Source organism: Natator depressus, chromosome 2, assembly GCF_965152275.1.
Source record: "Natator depressus isolate rNatDep1 chromosome 2, rNatDep2.hap1, whole genome shotgun sequence".
NCBI classification, from domain to species: domain Eukaryota; kingdom Metazoa; phylum Chordata; order Testudines; family Cheloniidae; genus Natator; species Natator depressus.
Window position 1 is genome coordinate 198,666,064 of NC_134235.1, and position 23,798 is coordinate 198,689,861.

Genomic DNA, 23,798 nt, shown 5'->3' on the forward strand with positions numbered 1-23,798 from the left:
AGGTAAGGTTGTCTATTTCTTAGCCATGAAACACATTGCCACATAGATTAAGATCACTTACATATGCACTTGTGCCCTACATTGCTACGTTCAATATCAGTGTATCCTTGTCTTATGACTAAGGTCTGCTTCTTTCATTTTTGTTTTTTAGGAGGATCCCATGAGAATGGAAGACCACATTATACCTTAGACTCTGATGGAACATTTATTTCTTACAGGTAGGTATTTGTTTGCTATTTTAAAAATATTTTTGTTTGACTAGAATGGGAATCATCACCTTCTTAAAGCCAAAGAGCAGTCTGAGATTATTTAAGAGTATTATACAACTTAAACTGAAGTATGCTTTTTCAATAGATTGATTTGATATCTCTTTTCTGATGAATTAGTGTATGCTGTGAAAAACTAGGTTGATTTGTGAAGCATATCTTGTTGGAGGGAGCCAAGCTAGTTAAACATTTCAACAACAAAAGGCTTACATGTCCATGAAGTGTGTTTTTCAAGTGGTGGTACCAAAGTCTTTCACCTCTAAGTGTGTCACTTAAGCTCAATTATGTGCTAATACAGTATTTAATTCACCAGGATCATCTTTGTGATCTTCTGCAAAGTCACTGCGTATACTGATCACATGGGAGCCTAATACCACTTAAATTGTAATTCACAAGAGAATTACAATTTGTTTGGTAATATCTAATTTTGATTTATCATCTGCAATCATGACACTATTACATCTCAATTAGTAATAAACACTAGAAATACCATTTAAGGTAAATGGAATACTAAGTTAACTTTTTTGTAATCATTGTCATCAGAACTTTGAATCTTGCTTGCATAAATGTTTGAGGATGTTTGTACTTGAAATCAGAAAAAGCTAATAGGAAGAAAAATTCAAGTGCTGCTTCCTGTGTTAGTTGATAACTTAGATAATAGATAAAAGCGGTAGAAGTGTCATTTCAGACTTTATGTAAACAAAGAGCCAGTTCCACTATTAAATTAACATTTGAGAACCATCTGTGATTGGGAAAAGCCATAGTTTTGGTACAAATACAGTTTAAATTATGTGTCTGCATAATGAAATCTGATTCTTGTGCAGTAGGTAAAAGCCATGCTAATCATCAGAGTCTTTCAGATTTATTTATACAATGTGCTAATGAGATTCTCTGAACAAATACAAAATATCAAAATTAATAACAAAAATAACTATTAACAAACTTAGCCAATGTTAACTAAAGGGTTCAAAATCTCCACCCAAAAAAGATCTTTAAACCTCTCAGGCAAAATAAAAACAAAACCTATGTAAATGGATAGACCTTGCAGCAATCCCTGTAGTTAATTCTCCTTAAATTTAGATAAGTGGGTGTTTTCTCCTAGCTCATTAAGCAGTGGAAACGGGAAGCATGTGTGACTGGGACATTTCTAAATATTCTGGGAAGTTATGGAAACATCCTGGTTAGGTAGCAGAGAATTTGTTAGTTGATCTTCAGCTTCTGATTCAGATTATTCTGTGTGTGCTTGAAAAGAAGCTTTAGTAGAGTAAGATGTGGTTAAGTAGTCTATTTTTTTAAGATATCATTGATAGCTTGAAGTTCACCAATGGTAAAATTTAAACCGTGTGGATTGTTTGTGGGTTTTTTAGTATTTGAGTGCTCTTATCATTAATAAAACCTGAATTTGATTAGTTTGGAAGAACTTGTTATTTCCATGAAATGTGTGTTTGATCTTCACACTGCTGTGGTGTTATACCATCACAATGGAAGTCTTTGCTAGGTGTGCAAATTGTTCACTTGGCCAACAAATCAAGCTGGACTCTGACCTCACTATCTGTAATACTGTGCCACTGGAAAGTAGAAATATTGTCTTTCTCTACTTCCCAAGGGCAGCTGACCCCCTCCTCGCCAAAGAGGTGAACCCCTTGCCAGCGCATGTGACTACAGACTATTACATTAATCTGTTTAGCCGCAGTACCAGCTGCTTGCATATTTTTAATTATCTTATAGATGGTATAACAGTGACCTATGAAATAAAATGAAGGTGAGTATTTTTTAACTTTTTATTTTACAGGCTATTTTTCTACATTTATTTTAATGATCTAATTGTTACTTTTAGGGAGAGCTATAGATGCACATACTCATTTTGGCTGTATAGATTCTAACATCTCAAGGACACTTATTTTCTTCAAAGGTGTTTTCGTACATTAGTACTGCTAATAATAAAGCTGTGGACTGAAAAAACTCACTTTTCATACTTTTTCTGTTGATTAACTAATTTTATGATTCTGAGACTTATGACCAATATGCGTAAATAATTTCTGAATAAATTTTTGAATCGTACATGACTGTAATTTCTAGATTCCCAATATATCCCAACAAACCTTTTCTTCTAGTGGGGACTAATTTCCATGGCAACATTTGATCATTCAAAATTCTGGGATGTGCAGACACTGTGTGCTCTTCTTTCTGCTATATGCAGTGTTTTTGTATCTGTGTCAGTCCCAGGATATTAGAGAGACAAGGTTGGTGAGGTAATATCTTTTATTGGAAGTTGGTTCAACGATATTACGTCCCCCACCATGTCTCTCTAATATCTTGGGACTGACACAGCTAAAACATCTAAAGCTTGTCTCTCTAACTAATAAAAGATATTACCTCACCCATCTTGTCCCTCTTTCTGATATTATTCACGCAGAGAGATGATCTGGGTATGAAAAGATGTTGGCACACATTCTTCCTCTTTTTGACAGGCTCTGCTTCTCAGTTGTTTCCTTTCTCCCTGCAGGTTGGTCCTGCTGGCTGAGTGTTTTTCCAGTGCTCCAGCCAGCTACTAGAATTCCTATGGAGTACACACCAAAGAAAGGAAGCAAGAGAGATAAGCTGTGTTTCCATTTCTCCAGCTGTCTGTCATAAGGCTAGTTTGCACAGTGCTTCCATCTTGTGTACCTCTTGTCTTCCCCTGCTAAGAAGCAGCTTTCTCCCATCCTCACAATCATCCTTGGTTGTCTTCACTGATTTTTTTAAAAGCACCCGCAGGCAAGAATGTGGCTCCTTTTTCTCATGTGGCCAAAGATCTCCCAGAGAAGAGGAAAATGGAGGAAGATCTGGAGCCCTATGCCCCTACAGTTGCCCTTTTCTCCTCCTGCCTTCTATGTCCTCCATAAAAAACACCAAGAGATTGTTCCTATGTTTTTTCACATAGCTCAGACACTAAAAATTAGAGCAGAAGGTCTACTGGACTCCTGTCTTTCTACAAGGAAGTTCCTTTCAGAGCTTGGCTTCCTTGTCTACCCTTCTGTTTCCAAGATCGAAGAGTCAGGCTATCCCAACCCCACAAAGCTTTCACCTTACCAAGAAACCTGAAATAGATGGCTTCTCAGTTTGGTTCCCTGCTGTCCACAAGGCCTCCCAATTAAGATTTGATTTTGTCTGTACAACTTCAATCTCTCCTTGCAGTCCTCTGTTCTGACCCTTTTGAACCATTAAATTTGATAACCTTTAACCTTCTCTTAGTGGAGGTGGCCTGTTTGGTTTCCGTCACTTCATCTCCATGTGTGGGCACTCCAGTTTTGATTTTCTGTGTGGGGAAGGTAATCCTCTGTACCCGTACTGATTCTCTCCTTATGGGATTTTTCTCTGAATACCAGGAGTCCCTAAAAGGCCCTCTGACATTTCCTGTCAATGCAGAGAGCTTTGAAGATTTGCATTCTTCTCTAAATCATTTCAGAAATTCCTTTCCTTTCTCGTTATGTTGAGTGCAGCTCTCTCCCATCCTCACAATCCTCCTTGGTTGTCTTCACTGATTTTTTTTAAACCATCTGCAGGCAAGAATATGGCTCCTTTTTCTCATGTGGATATGTCTTGTCACTTTTTAAAATCCAGATTCTTTATTCCACAGCTGATCTCCTCTGTACAAATCTCTTCCAGGCGACTCCACCAGAGCAATTTCCACCTTTTTGAACCAAGAAGGAAGAAGCCTCAATTGAGGCATCTTGTCTCAACACTACTGTGTGGCTCTAACTACTTTAGCATGCACTCATGGCAGGTACTTTCTGTTCTTCCTAAGTAGTGGAGCTGGTCTTTATTTTCTGGGAAGCAGAGAAGGTAGTGCAGGCCTCCACTCTAGTTGCCCTTTTGTGTACAAGACATGGGTAAGTGGTTAGAAATAGGAGGGTGAGTGCAAACTAACATGCTTGAGAAGTTCTCAACTGGAGATCAGAGCCTATGAAAGAATTGGGTGCCAAAATCATCTTTATCCACAAGGGCTTCTTGAGAGTTTGATGGTAAAAGGAGAAAAACCAAGGACTGGCATTGCCTTCCTCACATCCCCAGAAAGCATTTTTAGCATTTTTATTTTTTCTTACAGGAAAAGTACAGGGTGTACAGGTGTCATAGTATTGTGAGACTGTGTTTTTCATGAATTATTCAGTTGTTCACTGTATGCGCCCAGTAAATGAGCCCCTAGAATCTGATCATATTGAATCAGGGTCTATCTTTGATTTTAGTTTTTTGGTCCAAAAAAGAGCTGATCAAAACATGGAAACTGTTGATTCCATAAGAAGAATGTAATGGTTGGCGTGTAAACATCGGGCAAAGGGAATTCCTTACCCTATCTTTCATTTCCCCATATTAATTAAATTATTACACTATTTTTTCCATTAAGGGTCGGTTTCCTCTCCCACTCTGATTTCAGACACTTCAGTGAAATGGGTCTGTTCATGAAACACCAGTTCAGCACTTTTCAGGGACATTGGTTGAAACTATTTGTACACATAAGAAAACCATCAGTAAGGCATTCTTGGTGAAAAGTGTCTGGGTGAGATCTCTATCGCTATGTCTACAGTACAATTAAAAACCCACAGATGGCCTGTGCCAGCTGACTCAGATTTGTGGGGCTCGAGCTAAGGGGCTGTTTAATTGTGGTCTAGACGTTCAGGTTCAGGCTAGAGACTAGGCTCTAGGACTCTGCAAGGTGAGAGGGTCCCAGAGCTTGGGCTGCAGCCAACCCCCAAACATCTACACCTTAGCCCCAGTTAGCTGGGCTGGGCCAGCTGCGGGTGTCTCATTGCAATGTAGACATACCCTAAGTGCTCATATAACATTGGTAAATAAGAAGGGTGCTCAGCTGTGGAAGTCTGACTCAAGAATTCAAATGAATTCAGGTCTTCCTTTGTTTAGCAAGCACTTCAAATCCCATCTCTTTGCACCAGCCTCACCTTAGTAAGAGATGGTGATAAATACACAAACAACATCCAAGGGTGGAACAGATAACTTTGTCCTTACAAGGATCAAGCTGAAGCTAAATACTATGATGAATGTCTCAATATAGAAATAAAATGAAGTAGATATCAATACACCTTTTGCCTAAAATTGTAGCAGACAGTCCACTGAAAAGGGTGACCAAGGAAATAACACCCAGTTTGACACACGCATACAGTGTAATGAATCTGGTATAAGATTGGTTGGAAACAATATAACTTACTAATGATTTTTAGATATAAATGGTACCACTAGATATATAGGTATGATTTAGGTAAACCATAGAACATACTGCAAAGAGGTCCTTTGGTAATCACAGATACAAATGACTTTTTCTTAATTAGCAAAATATATTCCAGTTGTTGATCTACTGTATGCACACAGTAACCACAGTGGTTAAATGTACTTTGTGAGTGAAAAACATTGCACTGGTTGGTAAAATGTTCCTAAACCCCAGCAAAATTGAAAACCACAATAATAAAATTACTGTTTGTTCTGAAATCTGAAGGAGGAGACACCTGTGGTAAGAGGAGGGAACAGAAAATGCATTTAACTGATAAACATCTTCCAAAACACAGTTTAATGAAAGGGTTTTGATGAAGAACAAAAACTGTAAATAAGCTGCATAGCATTTGGGGTCAGTCTGGTCCTATTTGCAGGATTTTAAAAAAATATATTTTCTAATTTATATTAAGCACCACCAGTCCTTTTAATAATCTTTAAATAAATAAATAAACAAACCCTGTGCATTAATGTCATTGTCTTGGGTGTTAAAAACTTTTTATAAATCCCCCATACCCTACACAGTCTGACAACTGCTCATTACTAAAAAGAGCATGAATTAAAATATTTATTAAAAGTTCTTAAGCACAGGAGGTCTAAGTAATGCAGTATCGGGATTCCTTTAAAACTCAAAGCTCAAATCATCTTTGTGCCAATGTGACTAAAATTGACAGATAAATGGCACTACATTCTTCTTGGTGTTGAGTTGCACATTTTCAGATCCTAATCATACTGGCGTTTGCTCCTTGGAGAGGAAAACTAGTCCATAAGGTTCTTAGTGACCTAAAAGCAAGAGCATCTGTTGCAGAATCATGAGTGAGTTGTTGGCTGACTTTAGCAGTAAGGGAGCCTGCACATGATCAATTCCTTTCTCAGCACTAGATGTCATTGCAGCCAGTAGGATTTTAAATGGAGGAGTACTGTGTTACAAGTTGCAACAGAACTACTGTAGCTTACCCAAGATAACTTAGTTTTCATATAGACTCTTCTGAAAGTAAATATGATTAGTAATTTCATTTTGCTAAAGAAATGACAATGCTGAAGTTATATGTAAGGTATATAAACGAGCTGAGGACTGATTAGTTTGTTAGTCCAAAAAGTTTGAACAGAAAATTTTCCAAAAATATTGTAAACCTGAAATAATTCTGAAGAGCAATGAGCATCATCTCTGCAACATAAGAGTGCCTCTAATTTAACCTGCTGAATAAAACCAATCTGAACTAATAGGGAAAAAATAGCAATTTCATGAAACAAATATTCTAAGTCATGTGGACATGATAATGATGTCAAAATGAATAGATTTGCAGAGAGAGAGGACATTTTTGATATGTCTTTCTAACCAATAAGACTGCAATATGCTCATGAACTAAAACAAGTTGTGATTGACTGAGTTACCCTGCATGTCATCATACAGTCATTTGCATAAATGTTTTGAAATTGTAAATGTGGGTAAACACTGCTTTAAAAACTCTTGTTATGAGATCTCTCTGATATCAGATAACTTTTTCCTGATGATTCTTCTGTGCCCTAGTTACACCAATGCAGACTATCTCTAGTGAGGTAGGTATCAACAAAGAGAAATACAGAAATGTTGGTACCCTCTAGCAGGGCAATTGCACCTCCACCCTTCCTGTGTGACTCTCTCTCTAGCTTGATGATTGTCAGAGCTGTAACTTTTAACTTTCGTTATTAGCATCTACAAAACGCAACAATTTTAGACTGTCTTGAAAAGCAGGTGTTTGTATTGGTATAACAAGGGGACATAAGGGAATTACTCAGGCCTGGCTAATAGTTTGTTAGTAGAGGTAAATACAAGAAGTGGGAAACGACAAATGTAATGTTAGACCTATTTAGCAGAATTATTCATTTTACCTAGTCCCTTTGTTGCCTGAATATTAACTTAGGAGAATTAGTACATGGTACCTGGAGGACTCACCAAATTAAAAAAAAGTGACTCTGCAATGCTAATAAAAAGTGTGCAAGGTCCTCCAGGTGGTGGCCTCACACAGGTTATTAAAATAACTTCTGTTCCAGAGAACTGGAGGGTAGCAAAGATGGTACCTTTATTTACAAAGGGCTCTAAGGGTGATCTGGGGAATTAGACAGGTAAGCCTTATATCTGTAAATTGCAAGTTGGCTGAAAAAAAAAATGTAATCCCCCGGAACAGCATACTACGATAATGTCTAGTCAGCACGTTTTGTGTCAATCAAAATAGTCTCTCTCTAATCACTTGAAATTCTTTGTGTATGTCAATAAATTAGTGGATAAAGGAGAACCAGTTGATATAACTTTGGATTTTGTCAAATGCATTTGACAAAATCCAATAACAGAGGCTTCTTTAGCTAAGTGATCATGAGGTTAGAGGCAAAGTATCGTCGTGGATCAAAAACTGGCTGGAAGGCAGAAAACAGATTAGGAGTAAATTTTCTTCTTGACAAAACGTTTCTCAAGGTTCCTACTAGTTTCAGTGCTGTCAGTTATATTAATGATCTGGAAAGGGGAGTGAGCAGTGAGATAGCAAAATTTACAGATATGACAAAGTTATTTAGGTTAGTGAGGACCACTAAGGACTGAGTAACTTTAGTGAGGACCACTAAGGACTGAGTAACTTCAGAGGAACCTAACCAACCCAGGTTAATGGGCAACACAGTGAAGTTCAATGCTGATAAATGTGAAGAGGAAAAAAATCAATCTACTTGTATACCTTACAAGGTTCTAAATAACTTTCCTGAGTGGATACTGCTATTTGAGCATCATTGTAGACAGCTCAATGAACACCTCTACTCAATGTGCAACTGCAGTAAAAAAAAAAAAAAAAAAAAAAAAAGAAACAATAAAAAAACAAACAAGATGTTAGGATGTACAAGGAATGGGATGAAGAGCAAAACAGAAAATATTATAATGCATTATAGAAATCAGTGGCGTGGCCTCATCTGGAATATCAGCATAGTACTGTCACCCCAGTCTCAAAAAGGATATTGCCGGGAGTTCAGAGAAGGGCAACGTGATTTGATTGATATGGGGTATGGAAAAACCCCTCATAACAGATTGGAAAAAGTTCTGATTATTTGCCTTAGAAAGGAGATGAATAAGAGGGGTCATGATGAAAGCATATTAAATAATGAATGATATAGAGAAAGTAGATCAGGAGCTTCTGTTCTCCTTGTCTAATAACACAAGAAGAAGGGGGCATTCAATTAAATCAAAAGGTGGCAAATTAAAAATTTATTTTTACACATTGTGTAATTAGGCTGTGCAACTCACTGCCACATCCCTGTCTCATTGCCACATGTCACTGAGGCCAAGACCTTCAGAAGATTTAAAAGGAGATTGGACATATATATAGCTAACAAGACTTCCAAAGTTCTTATAGTTAATGCTAACACATTTTGGAAGGGATATTAAACCTCATGCTTCAGAACTAAAGCCAACTTTTAACTATTAGAGATCAGAATGAGACCTGTTTGGGATGAGGGTAGCAAATTACCCACATCTGTCTGCTGCAGGTTCCTCTGAAGCATCTGGTGTTGGCCACTGTCATAGGATACTAGATAAACTACAGGTCTGATCCATTATGGCAGGTTGCTGGGCTTATCAGTTGATTTGTTTCCCTGTCCTGACTAGGTGATTGAAAAGGCTTTAGTGGAATGAGCTTAGATCTTGACAGGAGAAGAGACAGCATCCTCCCTGGAGCTTATTTGGTCATTATTGCTTCTGTCTTCTTTTGTCATGTTATCTAAGATTTGCGGAACAGTTAAATATAGCTTGAAACATAGTACCACCCACAGACTTCCTGCCTGACCTTGGACAGATTGCTCTGTTTCCCTTTGCCACAGTTTTCCCATCTGTAAAAATGAGGACATTTCTGTACCATAGGCTTAATATACTGATGTTTATGAAGAGTTCTGGTACCACAGTGATTTTTGTAGAAAAGCGTATACACAAAATAAAGCACTCAGCTGTATTCTGGCAGTTGACTTGTGGTTGTTACTTAAATGAGGAGAACTGTCAATGCAATGTCATGATGGTGAAAAGTACAACTTTCTTACTAGTAATTGGAATTCTCAGAGTTATTGCCTCCAAGGTCCTCACTTGCTTTCTCTCCTACCCCAGTTATAAAGAGTATCTGTCTCTCTTCCAGGCAGGAACTAAGGCCCTATGTGCCATTCCCCTCTCTTCTCTCCTGGTCTCTGCAGCTCTTTCTCAGAGCAATGGGATTTTCTGAGAGCTTAGCATTTTAAGTGCCTAAATGGGGATCATATAAGTACCTTAGGTAAATAAATGAGATCTGAGTTCTTTGGAAAATCTGGCTTTGAATCTTGGATCTTGCAGCAATATTGCCATTATATGAGCAATAATATGAGTTCATAGTGGACCCAAGATTTTCTCCGCATGCTATATCTGTGTGGAAGTTCTGGACAGAGCAGGAAAGTAACTGTATTTTCCAAACAAAAACAGTCACTGGTCCAGATGGGGAAGGTGGTGCTTGGGGGTGAATAGACCCTCTTTGTTTCAGGTTTGTTTTGCTCTACATACTTGTTGAGTGGTCCTCAAAAATACCATTCTTTTTATTTTCCCATTTTTGTGCAGTAAACGCCTGTACTTTCATAACATTGCTTTCTGCTACTTCCCCTTTTTAAAATGCCATTTTATGCTGTCATAAATAAAACAAATTCTGTGTGTTTCTTGGATGCATGCAGGAGCTGTATGTTTGACAAGAGCTGTTGCTTTCATTTAAATGTAAATATTACATTTAGATATTCAGATTTTCTCATCAATAATGACCTCAAATTGCAGAGCATAAGGCACAATAATTAGGGAAATCATTTAGTCTGACAGCATATAGCATCAATAACTTGTTGCTTCATTGGGTGCTTGTGGAGGTTGAGCTGGGGTCTCAACACATTTAAATAAAAACATTTTACATAAGTAAACTGAATAAAAATGGCAAATCAGGTTTACTGGGCCCTGGTACATTGTGCTACTTCACATATTTTTTCTGACAGTAACAGTATTGCTTAAATGTACTTTTAACCCATTTGTTTGGGGTCATTCTGCTAGGGATCCTTTTTTTTTCCTCTCCACTTGAGGAGTGGCCCAGAGCAGGGAACCAGCCTGGGATATAGACCATGATCTGGAATCTAAGTGTAAATACTTGAGCCCCAACAGCAGTGTTATAATATCCTCTCCTGGGCTACAATACTGTGTGTAACGTTTGTTATCTGAATATTGTTTTAAGGATTAAACTGTTTTGCTTCATTATGAAAAGAAATCTTTAAAGAAAAATAAGTTTAAAATATTTCCAGATACAGGAAGCAGAAGAGCCGTGTACAGTTCCTAATTGCCTTTTAGATAGTATGAGTTCCCTCATTACCTGTGATTTAAGCTAAAAATGAAGTAATTATAGATAACAGTGTTTATCTGGTTGATCTTGGCACCTGCAGTCCTAATGCTCAAGCTTTTCCCATATTGCTGATGTTACTAATTTCCATCTCCTATACTTCCACTGATTTTAATGCCTGGTGTCCAATATGAATTCCTACCTTGTTTGAATATTATACTATGTAAAGGCTTCTTGTAGTAGCTAGTAGACTTCGTAGGACATGTATTCATGTAAATCAACGGGATCATAGAATGGACCTATTTTTGGGTATAATGTTATGTTCCGTATCCTACGATAGTTACCTGATGTGAATTAGTAGGATTTCGACTCTCCCTTCCTCTTTCTCCTTTTGATCTATCTGAATAGAACTGTTATTTATTTCATAGTGTGTTTGGGTAGGCTCAACCACATTCTTTAGCATATTGATGTCCATATATTTTACTTCAGGTATTCCATTATGTTGTGGATCTGGAGTCAGCAGCAGACCTGGGAGCTGCTGGCATAGCAGCTTAGCTCTATTCGTTGAAGAGTCTCCCTTTGAGCTCCCCTTCCAGAAGTACAACAGCCAGATCGCGTCCTCTTCAGAATAGTACTAAATTCTTATTCAATAAATGCCAGAATTACTTACCAGAACAAAATATTCTTACCCTTCTCTGTTTTGGCTCCTAATTACATCATTTGGACTGGATTTCAGAGAAATAATCCTCTCTGAGACGTTGCAGTTTCCTGCTATTCTGCCATCCCAGTGGTGCAGAAAAGGCAAAGAGGGTAACATTTTTTTCCCCAAAGCACCTAAGTGACACAGAAACACAGTCCCATTGACTTTTAATAAGTTTTGAGCTCCCAGATGCCAAGGCCACTTATGAAAATGGGGCTTAGGAGCCTAAGTCACTTAGGTCAGCATGTTTGAAAATTTTAGCCAGACTGCCTAGATCAAAACTATAAACTCATAGACTTTAAGATCAGAAGGGACCATTGTGATCATTGTAGGCCACAGAACCTCACTCACTCCTGAAATAGAAGTAAAATTCTGCCCATTATTTTCCCTCCTTTCCTACAAGGTATAGTACTTTCTTTCCTTTAAGTGTTACAGAGCCACTCCAATTCACCCCAGCCAAGGAAAGGATCACACTGGACCCCTCCTCCAGTCCCGTATCTCAGCCAAGTGGCAGGGTATGGCAGGCTGTCCCTGTAGTTCAGCAGCCATGGATAAAAGGGAGCTGCTCCTACTATCTGAGTGGACTCCACCTTCTTGTGGTGTGAATTCCATCTCTTGGAGCAGCTTCATGAGAAAAGTAGTTTCAGCTGCTGGGACCTTCAGTTTCATCTTAGCAACCACTGCTGCTGATCATAGTACTTACAATGCTTCTGCTCCCCTTCCATCTGCACATAGGCAGTGGGAAGACGGTGCCGCTGCTACTTAGGCTTCAGCAGAGCAAGCCAATGTCATAAGGATTTCTGATCCTTAAAAGGGTAAGTCAGCTGTTTATTCTTTATGGGGCCTAGTCATTGTTCCTTCAAGCTCAGCAACCAAGCAGTGGGACCACACAGAAAACAACATGCAACAATGGTTTTCACAGTGGACAGCAGCTTCTCCTGTGGGTCACAGCAGTCTTTAACAAAAGTCTTTCCTTTTGGGTCCAGGCACTTACACTCAGATTTCAGGTCATCGTGTGGATCCCATGTTAGTTCTCCTCCAAGGGGTAAGATCATCTTCAGCAGGTTAATAAATAAGTCTCAGAGAGATGGGCAGAAAAAACCCTTGAGCAGTGATATGAGAGCAGTCCCCCTGATGAATCCATTTTCGGTTCTTTCAGGCAGCCCAACATTTCACAGTCCCTGTCTGGCTCAGACCATCAGCAAATAAAAAGCACTTGGGAAGTGTTTGAAGGACGAAGCTCCCATTGCTTTCCAATTATTGGGTACTAAGGGAAAAATACAGGAATACACTTAAAAATATTTAAAGGATCTGAACAGGAGTCAGGAAAAAGGAACACAATGAGGCAACAGAAGATTTTTTTTCTTCTGGACCCTTTTTTTTGAGAATCTCCAGCTAAACCACAGTAATCACAAGCAAGGCACACCACCTTTTTTCCTGCAAAGATGCTAGGATCACTCTCTCAGTTACAGTGATTCCCACAGATGCGTGGGTGGAATTCCAAAAGAAACCACAATTTAAAAAACGCAATGAGATTACATAGGTCCATGCAAGGTACACCTGTGGATTCATTGATTCTGGGATACCCCTCTAGAAGATAACCTGTTGCCATATCAAATTCCTCCCAGACAATAGTCACATGTGTTCATGATCATGGAAAGCTTATCTCCAGAAGAAAATGCCTTGTACCCTGAGCATTTTGCTTGATCAGAGGATAAGATCATTCAGGTCCTCCAGAAGAAGGGCATTTACCTTTCTTCATCCAAATAGAGTAGCTGAGAAAAATAGTGAAATAGAATATATGGGACAGGTGTAGAGGATGCAGGATCAGAGGAGTCCACTTAAGCACGGTACCTACTCCTTTTCCACACACACCTTTTCCAAGTGGAGAAGCATGGGACAGACACTTTAGTTTTGTGAACAAGGCACCTCTCCTCACTTCACGGGATAGGTATTAGAAATAATCGCTAATTGATTCTTGCTACAACCCAGTATATCGGGTATCTAATTGTTTGATGCACTGACATCTGATATCTTCTGAAAAAAGCCTGGTTTAAAGAAGGCATTTGTCTCCTCCTGCAGATTCATAGAATTAGAGTAGAATTATGAAATGTAGGCCTGGAAGGGACTTCTAGAGATCATCATATCCAGAGCCCTGTGTTGTGGCAGAACCAAGTCAACCGAGATCATCCCTGGCAGGTGTTTGTCCAACTTGTTCTTAAGCGCCCCCAGTGATGGGGATTCCACAACCTCACTGAAAAGCCTATTCCAAAGCCTAACTGTCTTTATAGTTAGAAAGTTTCTCCTAGTATCTAACCTAAATCTCCCTTGCTGTAGACTAGGCCCGTTACTACTTGTTCTACCCTTAGTGGGCATGGAGAACAATTGATCACTGTCGTCTTTATAACAGCCCTTCACATATTTAAAGACTGTTATTAGGTTTTCCCTCAGTCATCTTTTCTTAAGACTGAACATGCCCAGTTTTTTTAACCTGACCTATGAGGAAAGGTTATTCTAAACCTATCATCATTTTTGTTGCTCTTCCCTGAACTCTCTCCAATTTGTCCACATCTTTCTTGAAGTATGGTGCTCAGAATTGGACACACAACTCCAGCTGAGGCCTCACCAGAACTGAGTAGGGTGGGATAATTCTTCTTGTGTCTTACATAGGACACTCCTGTTAATACATCCCAGAATATTAGCCTTTTTCACAGCTGCATCACATTGCTGGGGCATATTTACTTTGTGATCCACTTGTAATCCCCCCAGAACCTTTTCAGCTGTTATTCAGTCTAGCCAGTTATTCCCAAAATGGGAACTCAGTGTGTGGTTGTGTTTGGTTTTTCCTTCCTATGTGAAGTACTTTGCACTTGTCTTTATTGAATTTCATCGTGTTGATTTCAGGCTGATTCTCTAATTTGTCAAAGTTGCTTGGAGGACTGGATTCGAATTCAAAAGTGCTTGCAACCCCTCCCAGTCTAATGTCATCTTTGGATTTTATAAGCATACTCTCCACTCCATTAGCTAAGTCATTAATGAAAATATTGAATAGTATTGGACCCAGGACTGAACCCTGCATGGCCCCTCTTATATGCACCCTCTCAGTTTGACAGCAAACCATTGATAACTATTATTTTAGTACAGCCTTTCAACTAGCTGGGCCACCCACCTTATAGTAATTTAACCTAGACCACTAATGTGGTTTCTAATGTGGTTATGAGAATGTTACATGGGACTATGTGAAAAGCTTTATTAAAATGAAGATATACCACATCTACAGCTTCCCTTTATCCACTAGATCAGTAACCCCAGTCAAAGAAGATTTCTAAGAGCTCATTGTTGTTTTTGTAACTTAGAGAGTATGCCTGAATGGCGCAAGCTGGAATCTAAAACTCCTTAGCATACATGTGAAAACACTTTATATTCAAGAGGGTAATACAGGTGTGAAAGAATAGAGAAGAGAATTGAGGTGTCTAAGGAGGAGAAGCTGACTCCTTCAGCCACCTGCAGACTCAGCCTTCATTCCACAGATCTGCCTCTCTTCCCATTCATGAGCGTAGAGTACTTTTTCACATGTAAGTAATGCAGCCATCCCAAATTCACTCCAATAAAACTTTTATGCCGCACCTTTGCCATTAAAGATGCAGTCAGAAGCAAGGTAAGAAATTCAGAAGTTGAGGTTCTATAAGTAACATTATTTCAGCTGCATGTTTTATAATGTAAACTTTAAAATATGACCACTAATATATTCGGCTACACATTTAACCAGTTACACAGGAATATAAAATACAAAATACATACAAGACAGCCCAAATATTAGAATTTGCATTTTCCTTTATTTTATTTATGCAATCCAAATGTTGTATCAACTCATGCTTTTGCATTTAATTTTCTAGTTTGATATGAAACAATTGCTTCTGCTTTATTAATGGTTTAAATGGTTCCAATTGGTTCTTGAAGTTCACACCGCAGTGAAGCAAATGGGGTGTGGTAGACCTGAGTTCCAGTCTTCATTGCTCATTTCATTTTGACTTGCAAATTTTCTGCGAACCTGGGTTAACGAAGCACCTATGTGTGAGTTTACTTTGTGGAGGATACATCAGCTTGGAAGGAAATCTTTTAAAAAATCATTTTAAAAAATGAAAGCTAAATATTTGTTGAATGTTGTAGAATGCCACCAATATGGTAAATAGCCTCTAAAATTGTGGGATTTATGATTTTTTTTAAACACCTTATCTTCTTCTGTCTCTGATTTAAAGCTAGTTTTCCTGGCTTATTTTGTGTTAAATACCAAAAAAATGTTAAATTTCCATCATGTAATATGGAGCAGCGACCCCTGTGCATGCCTGGCTGGTCAAAGAGCAGTGTTGAGTGATGTCCGGCGGGGACAGAACTTCGTTAAACTCTGCTATTGAGTGTGCTCAGAGTAATATTTTCAGTTGCTTAGAACATTTTTGTTTTGTTTTGTTTTGTTTTTTTGTTTTTCCACAAGTCGAAACAGGGTGTGGATTATTTACTTGCCAGATTTCAGCTTCAGCTGTTTTACTGTAGGCCTGTTGAAAACATGTCTTCAGAATTTGGTTACACTGAGAAAAATGTATCATTTACACTTTACTAACTCAAACTGTTGACGTCATTTTGCTCAAATTTTCCAAAATAATTTAGGCAGAGAGCAAGCGTAGACATCTTCAGCACAAAAGCAGAGGACTGTTTTGGAAGTTTTACTGGTATATGAAACCCTAAGTTAGAGGGAGACCTTTTTTTAAAAAAAAATGAGCTGCTGTAAAACCGTCACCACTGGCAGCTTCTGTAATAAACATATTGGGACAGATTCTGTTCTCAGTTATACTCGCTTTACGTCTGCACTAACTCAGCTGTCATGGCCATGTCAGTGCAGAGTAATTCAGTGACTATAATTCCCTTTTAAAACTGTAAATGACACCAGAATCTGACCCAGTGTGTATATATAACAAGACCTGCTTGGCAGCTGTTATAATGGCATCGGTGATGCTACAAAACTGGACAGGAAATGAAGAATACTATATCCTGTATCCGGTAGAAACCATAGGGGAATTTAAGTAGGCAGAATACTGTAGAATATCAGGGTTGGAAGGGGCCTCAGGAGGTCATCTAGTCCAACCCCCTGCTCAAAGCAGGACCAATCCCCAACTAAATCATCCGTGCACCCTGGCAATCTGCTGCCATACGAGCCCCTTAGGGCTGTTGGCAGGTGGCACAAGTTAAAGCAACCTTTAGCCGAGACAGACCAAAATTGGAGGAGCCCAAAGATTTCTTAAAGCAGCCTTCACATACTACCCCAAATTTCACTCAGCTCTTCAGCTGCAGCCAAGGAACTGGGCTTAGAAGTAAATCCTTAATGTAGGAAACAATGCTATGAGAAATTCACCTCTTCTTAACTGAAAGATGACATCTCCACCAGCATAGTGCCCCGACAGTCATTGGGGGTATTTGTTCAGAATGATCTCCGAGGAACTGGGTGGGAGGGGAGAAGTTCTTACAGCACCTGCCTGACCTATCTTAACCCTATTTAGGCAATGAGATCTGATATGATCACACCTTGAGATTAAAAGAGTGATTTCTCCATTTCAGGTTTAGTTTCTTCCTAGGAAACCAAGGAATCTCCTAAGAGAAGGACATAACTTTAACAACAATAACAACACGCTGCCAAGGCACATATGCCCCTGAATGTGTCCTTGATGATTTACAGTAAAATTACTGTTTGAATTTGTGATAGACTTGAGGAAGACTTTCTGCGAAGGTCTGGGTTACTTTGGTTAGATCATCAAGTGGCTAGTATTATTCTTGAGATTCAATTCAGAGGAAGATGTAGGAAATATAGGTCTAATTCTTTTATTCAAACTCAGTGAATGGTTTGGGACAATTAATTTCCAATTGTTTCCCGGTAGAGCAGATATACTTGTATATTAATGAGGCACAGGTGTTAGGCCCCTGGTGTCTGCATGCCTGGGAGGCATATTTAGGTTGTTTATCTAGTCAGCCATAGGTACTGCAAGGTACTCAAGCTTGCCTTTAACAGTTTATACAGTGAGGCTTTTTAATTTTTTTGATGTTTTTTAAAATTTGCTAGCACCTGTTAAAATTTTAAAACTGATCATGTAGAAAGAAATTGAAGTGATTTCAATAGTAAATAGCACTAAATGTTCCAGAAAGTCCTCTTCTGTTAACTGCCTAACTGCCCAGCTTGACTTTAAGAAGAAAAGAAGATTCATTTATGCAAATATGTCATGTGAGGAACTAATACAGTCAACAGTGTACTTTTCTGTTGCATATTTTTGGAACAGGTACCTCTTTGTCCATGGCTGAAACATGAATGTGCTTATATTAATATTCATTTTTCTTGTCTATTCACTGAACTGCAGTACCAACATTTTAGAGAAAATGGAATAGCCTCCATAGACATTATGAATTTCAGTTGCTGGCATAATTATAGCGATCTACATATTCATTAAATCCAGAGAAGAAATGTGTCCAAAAAGACAGCCATGCATTTAGAAACAGTACACAACTAAATATATACATTAAAAAAGTTCCCTTCCTTCTGCTTATCCAAAATTACTTAGTGTGAGATAGCCCTTAAGTCAGCTGAGGGTTTTTAATAATGTTCATTCCTTCTTTTCTTTCATGTAGTAAAGAATGGGAAGAACTATTTGTAAACAACAATTACTTGGCAACAATACGGCTGAAGGGGATTAATGGGCAGCTGAGAAGCAGCAGGTTCCGTAGTGTTTGTTGGAAGGTAAGAAGAAAATATTTATTGTGGTTGCAATATATCAACACATTACCTGATGTGTTGGAAAATTATTGATGCAAAGAATTACTGAATTTTCCAAGAGACTTCATTCCAATGTTTTCCTTTCCATTTTATAATTCATAGGACATTTGCTAATCATATTGTGTCGCCTTAAAGCTGAATTACTGGTGATAGTGAAGGATTTATATGAAAAAACATCTTTGTGTTGTGTAGCATTTTATTTTTAGTGTACAATTTCGTGTGACACATCCATGTTTCCTGATACTGTTTTTACATTGGAAAACATGCATATTGAGTGAAAAGGGGGACTTTGGCCTATAATTTCATATTTTATGGACTAACTTTGATTTGTTTACAACCTACGTTCTGCCTCTCCATAAGCAGCAACTGGAGAATCTTTCCCAATAAGAAAGAGAAAATTAAGAGATTCATGGCCTTTTTGTACTTTTTGGATAAAAGTAGGAACTTCCAGTCATGCAAAACAAGAAGAGCCATCAGAAACCTTATTTCCTCCTTGAGCAAAATAAATAATATTGAGATACACAGAATGGAGATATAAAGTAATGTGTAACAAAATGGTCAGGGCTTTCTCCCTCTGATAGAGGAGAACATCTTCCCCCATACACTTGCTGTATGTGATGGAAGTTTTTCAGCTTGATATCAACACAAGACCTACAAAAATAAACTTAAAATATACTGAGTAAGTGTCAGTAACCAAAGAAAGAGAAGTAAGAAATTGAATGTGTACAATATTAAACAGTTTTGCAATTTATAAAAAATATTTTTCTTCAGGAAGGGCAGGAAAATGTCTGCCCCAGAATTTTTACACACACATTTTTGCACAGCCTATTCCTCCTTGTGTCCTAGAATTAGTTGTCTAAATCTGTATTTAGCCACCTAAATGAAAATGGCCTGATTTCAGAGGTGCTGAGCACCCACAACTTCCATTTAAATTAAATGAAGAGGGGCTTATCGCCTTTGAAAATCAGGCCATTTTAATTTGGAAAACTGTGTGTGTGTTGAAGTGCCTAATTTTAGGATATGTATTTGAAAATGTTGGCCAAAGTTTTCGTTAAGTTCTTAATATTGAATATTCTAAAAAGAATTGTTTGGAGGCATTTATGTTCTTGACAGTATTTCCTAAGTATTTTAAGAATAGTTTAGAATGTTTCAAAAAGAAAACTCTTACATCTTTTAAAAATGACCAAAGAATGCTAATGTTTGTCCATATCTTACATCTAGTTCAAATAATCTTCCCCAGTTCAAAGGGGGAAATTTACATCTCTGTGTGTCTGATCCTCCAACACACACAAAAAGAACATTTATCCTATAAAATTCAGAGCTTAGACTACATATTTTCTGAACCCCATCTTGCAAAGTCAGGCCTGTAAACTACCTCAAAGAAGTGTGGAGGATGTTCTTTTTTTGTCCACAGTTGTCCTTCCAGTTTATCTCAGATAGAATATATTTTTTGAATACCTAACTTCTCTTCTGTAATCTCATTGGTTGTAAGTATGTTGCATCATCTCCATTCATGCTATGCTTGCAGCTCCAATCTTGTATTTTTCTACTTTGATCTCTTCCTATATTTATCTGCTGATGAAAATTCTTCTCTTTCTAACAAATACATCTTTTCCTTTGTTGATAGCTGTTTCTAAATGTTCTACCACAAGACAGAAGTCAGTGGATAAATAAAACTTCAAAATTAAGAACATGGTATAACAAGATTAAAGAAATAGTAAGTAGAATATAAAAAGGATCTTCCACTCACATGCCTGGATATTGGAACAGTACTTCTGATATGAGAGAAGTCCGAAAGTAGAAACCATGTTCTATTTTCCCCCCCCCCCAGCATATTACAAACCCTCGGAAAGCTGGACAGCAGGATCTGGTCATCAACAATCCACTTTCACAGGATGAGGGGGTAAGCTGAGCCTCACTTGTATCATATATTGTGCATGCAACAAAATAAAAAATAATACTACTACTCCTGGTGCTCATCATCAGATTGGCAATAAGAGAACTCCTGGCCGATGAAGACTTAATGGGAGTACTATCGTACCGCTCCTAAAATGAGCTGCTGTTGAGCAGTTGGTACTCCCTCTCTAGGAGCTAAGTATACTGCCTATTCAACTCTCCCAGCTGCTGATGCGTTGCTGAACAAGAGATCAATTTTGGGATTTGATTCTACTTTCACTGAATCTGGCCAACTGGTCAGCCATTTAATATGACTTGTATCATCCGCTCTTACTGAAATGTCTGCACTTTTAAAACCAAATGAATTATTGCTAAGTGAATATGCAATGGAACTAATAATGATTTGCTGCATATTTTGAAATATTGCCTGTTAAAATAATTATTCTTATTTATTTTTTCAAAATAAATGTAAAATGCTGTACATGAATATCAATTGAGTTGGTTGGATAGCGTGTCCAGAAAAATATTTGTAGGTTGATTGGTGATTTATCATGCATGAAGATTCTCAGTCAAATTGTGGGTTGAATTGCTTTCAGTACTGTATTATCAAAACATGTTTACTATTATGTTCTCTCTCTGCCACTTAATAGTTAAAAAAAATGGTATAATGAGATAGAGCTGGGATGAAAAAGATAATCAACCCCCACTCCTTTGAGGTCATTTAAAGACTTGATTTTACACACAGGGTTCCATGAATTTATCTTTCTAGGGCGGGGGCGGGGTTTCTCAGCCTCAGTGCTGTGACTCCCAACAGGTGTCAAAGGCTAGCCACCACCCTGGTAAAGAATAAATTGAGAACCACTGTTCTAGAGTCTTGAGTACTCTATGCTGGTAGGGGATTATTTTCTATAGGTCATAGCAAGCAAGGAGAAATTAAGTTATTGTCATTGAGGAACTCCTGCAAAATGAAAGACCTAGAATTTAAAGTAATACCGAAAACATGAAAAACACATTTGGCCTGATTTTCAAAAATGCTGAGTAGCCAGCAACTCTTATTGAAGTTTGCAGGAAGTGTGGGAGTGCAGCACTTTTGAAATCAAGCCACTTAGGTGTGTACGTTTAGATTTAGGAGCCTAACTTTTTGCCACCCATTTTTGAAGATCTTAGCTGTTCTTCTTAGTAGTGCTGTGTCTATTGCACAGTAGTATATCATTAAGCTATTTTATTAATCTCAATTTTTCCAGCTTGTTACAGTTTTAGAAAATTTTGGTTTTAACATATTCTAAATAAGAGAAATACAGTTATTTGGCTGGATTTATGGAATGTGCATCTGTTTTACAGATATTTGTGCTGGAACAGTGTTCTGTGCATTTCTGTTTTATTCTCAAATTAATAACCAATAACTGATGTGTTTTAATTTATTACTGTGTTCCTCTGTGTTTTATAGAGAGACATTTGAAAGGACAATTCAGTTATGAAACAGAACATCAAAAGCCAGATAATGAAAATAGGAAAATCTATAGCCTGAAAACGGGGAGGGACTTTACATGCCATAGACCCAAACGTAGGTCCAGTTATAAAGAAGCCTTGAAGTCGTTGCATTTCTGTTGTATTGGTGGTCTGTACAAAGGGACTCCAAACCTACTTTCTGCACTGTGGGTGAAAAAAGGCTAATGAAAGGTCAAAGTTATTATGGCAGGACAAATAGCAAGTGAGTTCATACGCACCACAAATTCACAGTGCCAAATCAAAAGTAGGAATAAAGCAGCAGTCCACCTTTATGCATCTCTTTATACAGAGGTGCTAGAACAATTTGTATAGTGGGGGTGCTGAGAGCCATTGAACCAAACAGTAAACCGTGTATATAATGGAAACCACTTCAAGCCAGGGGGTGCAACAGCCTCCCTAGTTCCAGCACCTGTGCCCTTATTTCCAGTGGTGTAGTCAGATGCACCACGCCTTTGTGCTGTCCTTTTTAGCAGTGGGGATTCTGTTTCCCTACTCCCTCACAGTGTCTTATCAGCAAAGACTCTTTTCTAGAGCCTTACTCAAATTGTAATCGGAGTCTCATATAGGCAGGTATAACTAAGATTAAATTCGGTGAAGAAAGGGTATTAGTCCGGATGGGACAGTGTCAGATAAACATTTAAATATTTGAATGCCTGTTTTGTTTTTCACTGTTTGTAGAAGCTAAAGAAAAAGTTATAGAAGCTAAATTAAAAAATCTTTCCATACTAGTTTTATCTTCCTGCAGTTAGCAAACATTGACTTACTTTCCCCTTTGTTTCTTGTGGGGTATAAGCCACCATGGTAATGAATTGTTTACAGAAAATAAAATGTTTAAAGGCTGTAGATGTCCCTATTTTCATTTCCTTGCTTCTGATATTTTGTTTGACATGGTCTAACGTCTTTTCAAATCTCTCTCTATACAACACAGGAGAGCACAGTAATACAGTAAAATAAATCAATTGCTTATCTGCTGTGAATTTTGCCCCTCTTATGCTCTGATCAGTACTGTCAAGCCACCATACTGCTACAGTGGGAGCTGCTTCTGCTTTACACTCCACTTTCTTCAGCAGTACAATAACCCGATGGCATTGATTGGCGCATTGGAAGGGTAAAATGACAGGTTAGCTTTTGGGACGGGTTGGTGAACAGGGCCTGGATGGCAGAGGAAAAAGAGGAGCACATGTACAGGTACAGAAGTCACTGAAGTTAATTTAAACTATATTTCAATTTAGGATTTTTTACATTAATAATTAGTTATCTCCTTCTACCCCACATATGAGACTCTCCTTTGCATAGTGTGTTTGAGGGACTAGAGAGATGTCCTTTGTGTGACAGGTATTTTATTGTCATGCATTCCCTACTTGATTTATTTCTGCCAGGGCTCAATAGCTCACTTGCAAATAATGGGCCAATGTGCAAGTTAAGCCAATTTGTAATTGCTTCTGAATACTTGAAAATTATGTGGTCCAGTGGATTGCGCATGGAGCTAGGAAGGCCAGAAACTCATGAGATTTAATCCCTGCTTAACACTGACTTACTGTGAGGCCTTGGGCAAGTCACTAACCTAGCTGTCTGTTTCTTCATCTGTAAAATAGTGATAATACCTACCTCCCAGCGATATTGAGGATTAATTGGTTACATTTTTACAGCACTTTGCAGATAGAACTTTCTATATAAGATTAAGGTATTGTAGTATTTTTTTGTTTCATGCTATTATTTTGCCTTTTTTCAGTCCCTTTGGAACAAATTTTTCCAGGATAAAGAGCTTCGAGCAATGATTGAACAAGATGTGACAAGAACGTATGTAGACTTATGAGGAACTTTTTAAATAAAATTCTAACTTTTTTTTTTATGCTGTGTACACTGCTTTGTGTTTCTTGTCCTAAAATTTTATTACAGTACAAGGATTGGTGTGTGCGTGTATGGAGAAGTTTTCTTTGAGAGAAAAAAGTATTGAGTTGAATGTTAAACTCTAGAGATTTGTTGATGGTATTTAAATGAAGCTCTCC

The 23,798-nt window shown here is 38.0% G+C and overlaps 1 protein-coding gene across 1 annotated transcript in view; it reads left to right on the plus strand.

Annotated features, from left to right (window-relative positions):
* TBC1D5 (TBC1 domain family member 5) overlaps window positions 1-23,798 on the plus strand; it is a 469,719-nt gene that overhangs the window by 247,326 nt on the left and 198,595 nt on the right. The window contains exons 5-9 of the mRNA XM_074945686.1: window positions 152-218; window positions 18,240-18,348; window positions 20,012-20,101; window positions 20,216-20,287; window positions 23,522-23,589. Of these exons, the coding sequence (XP_074801787.1) occupies window positions 152-218; window positions 18,240-18,348; window positions 20,012-20,101; window positions 20,216-20,287; window positions 23,522-23,589 (406 nt within the window). The remainder of the gene's footprint in view (window positions 1-151; window positions 219-18,239; window positions 18,349-20,011; window positions 20,102-20,215; window positions 20,288-23,521; window positions 23,590-23,798) is intronic.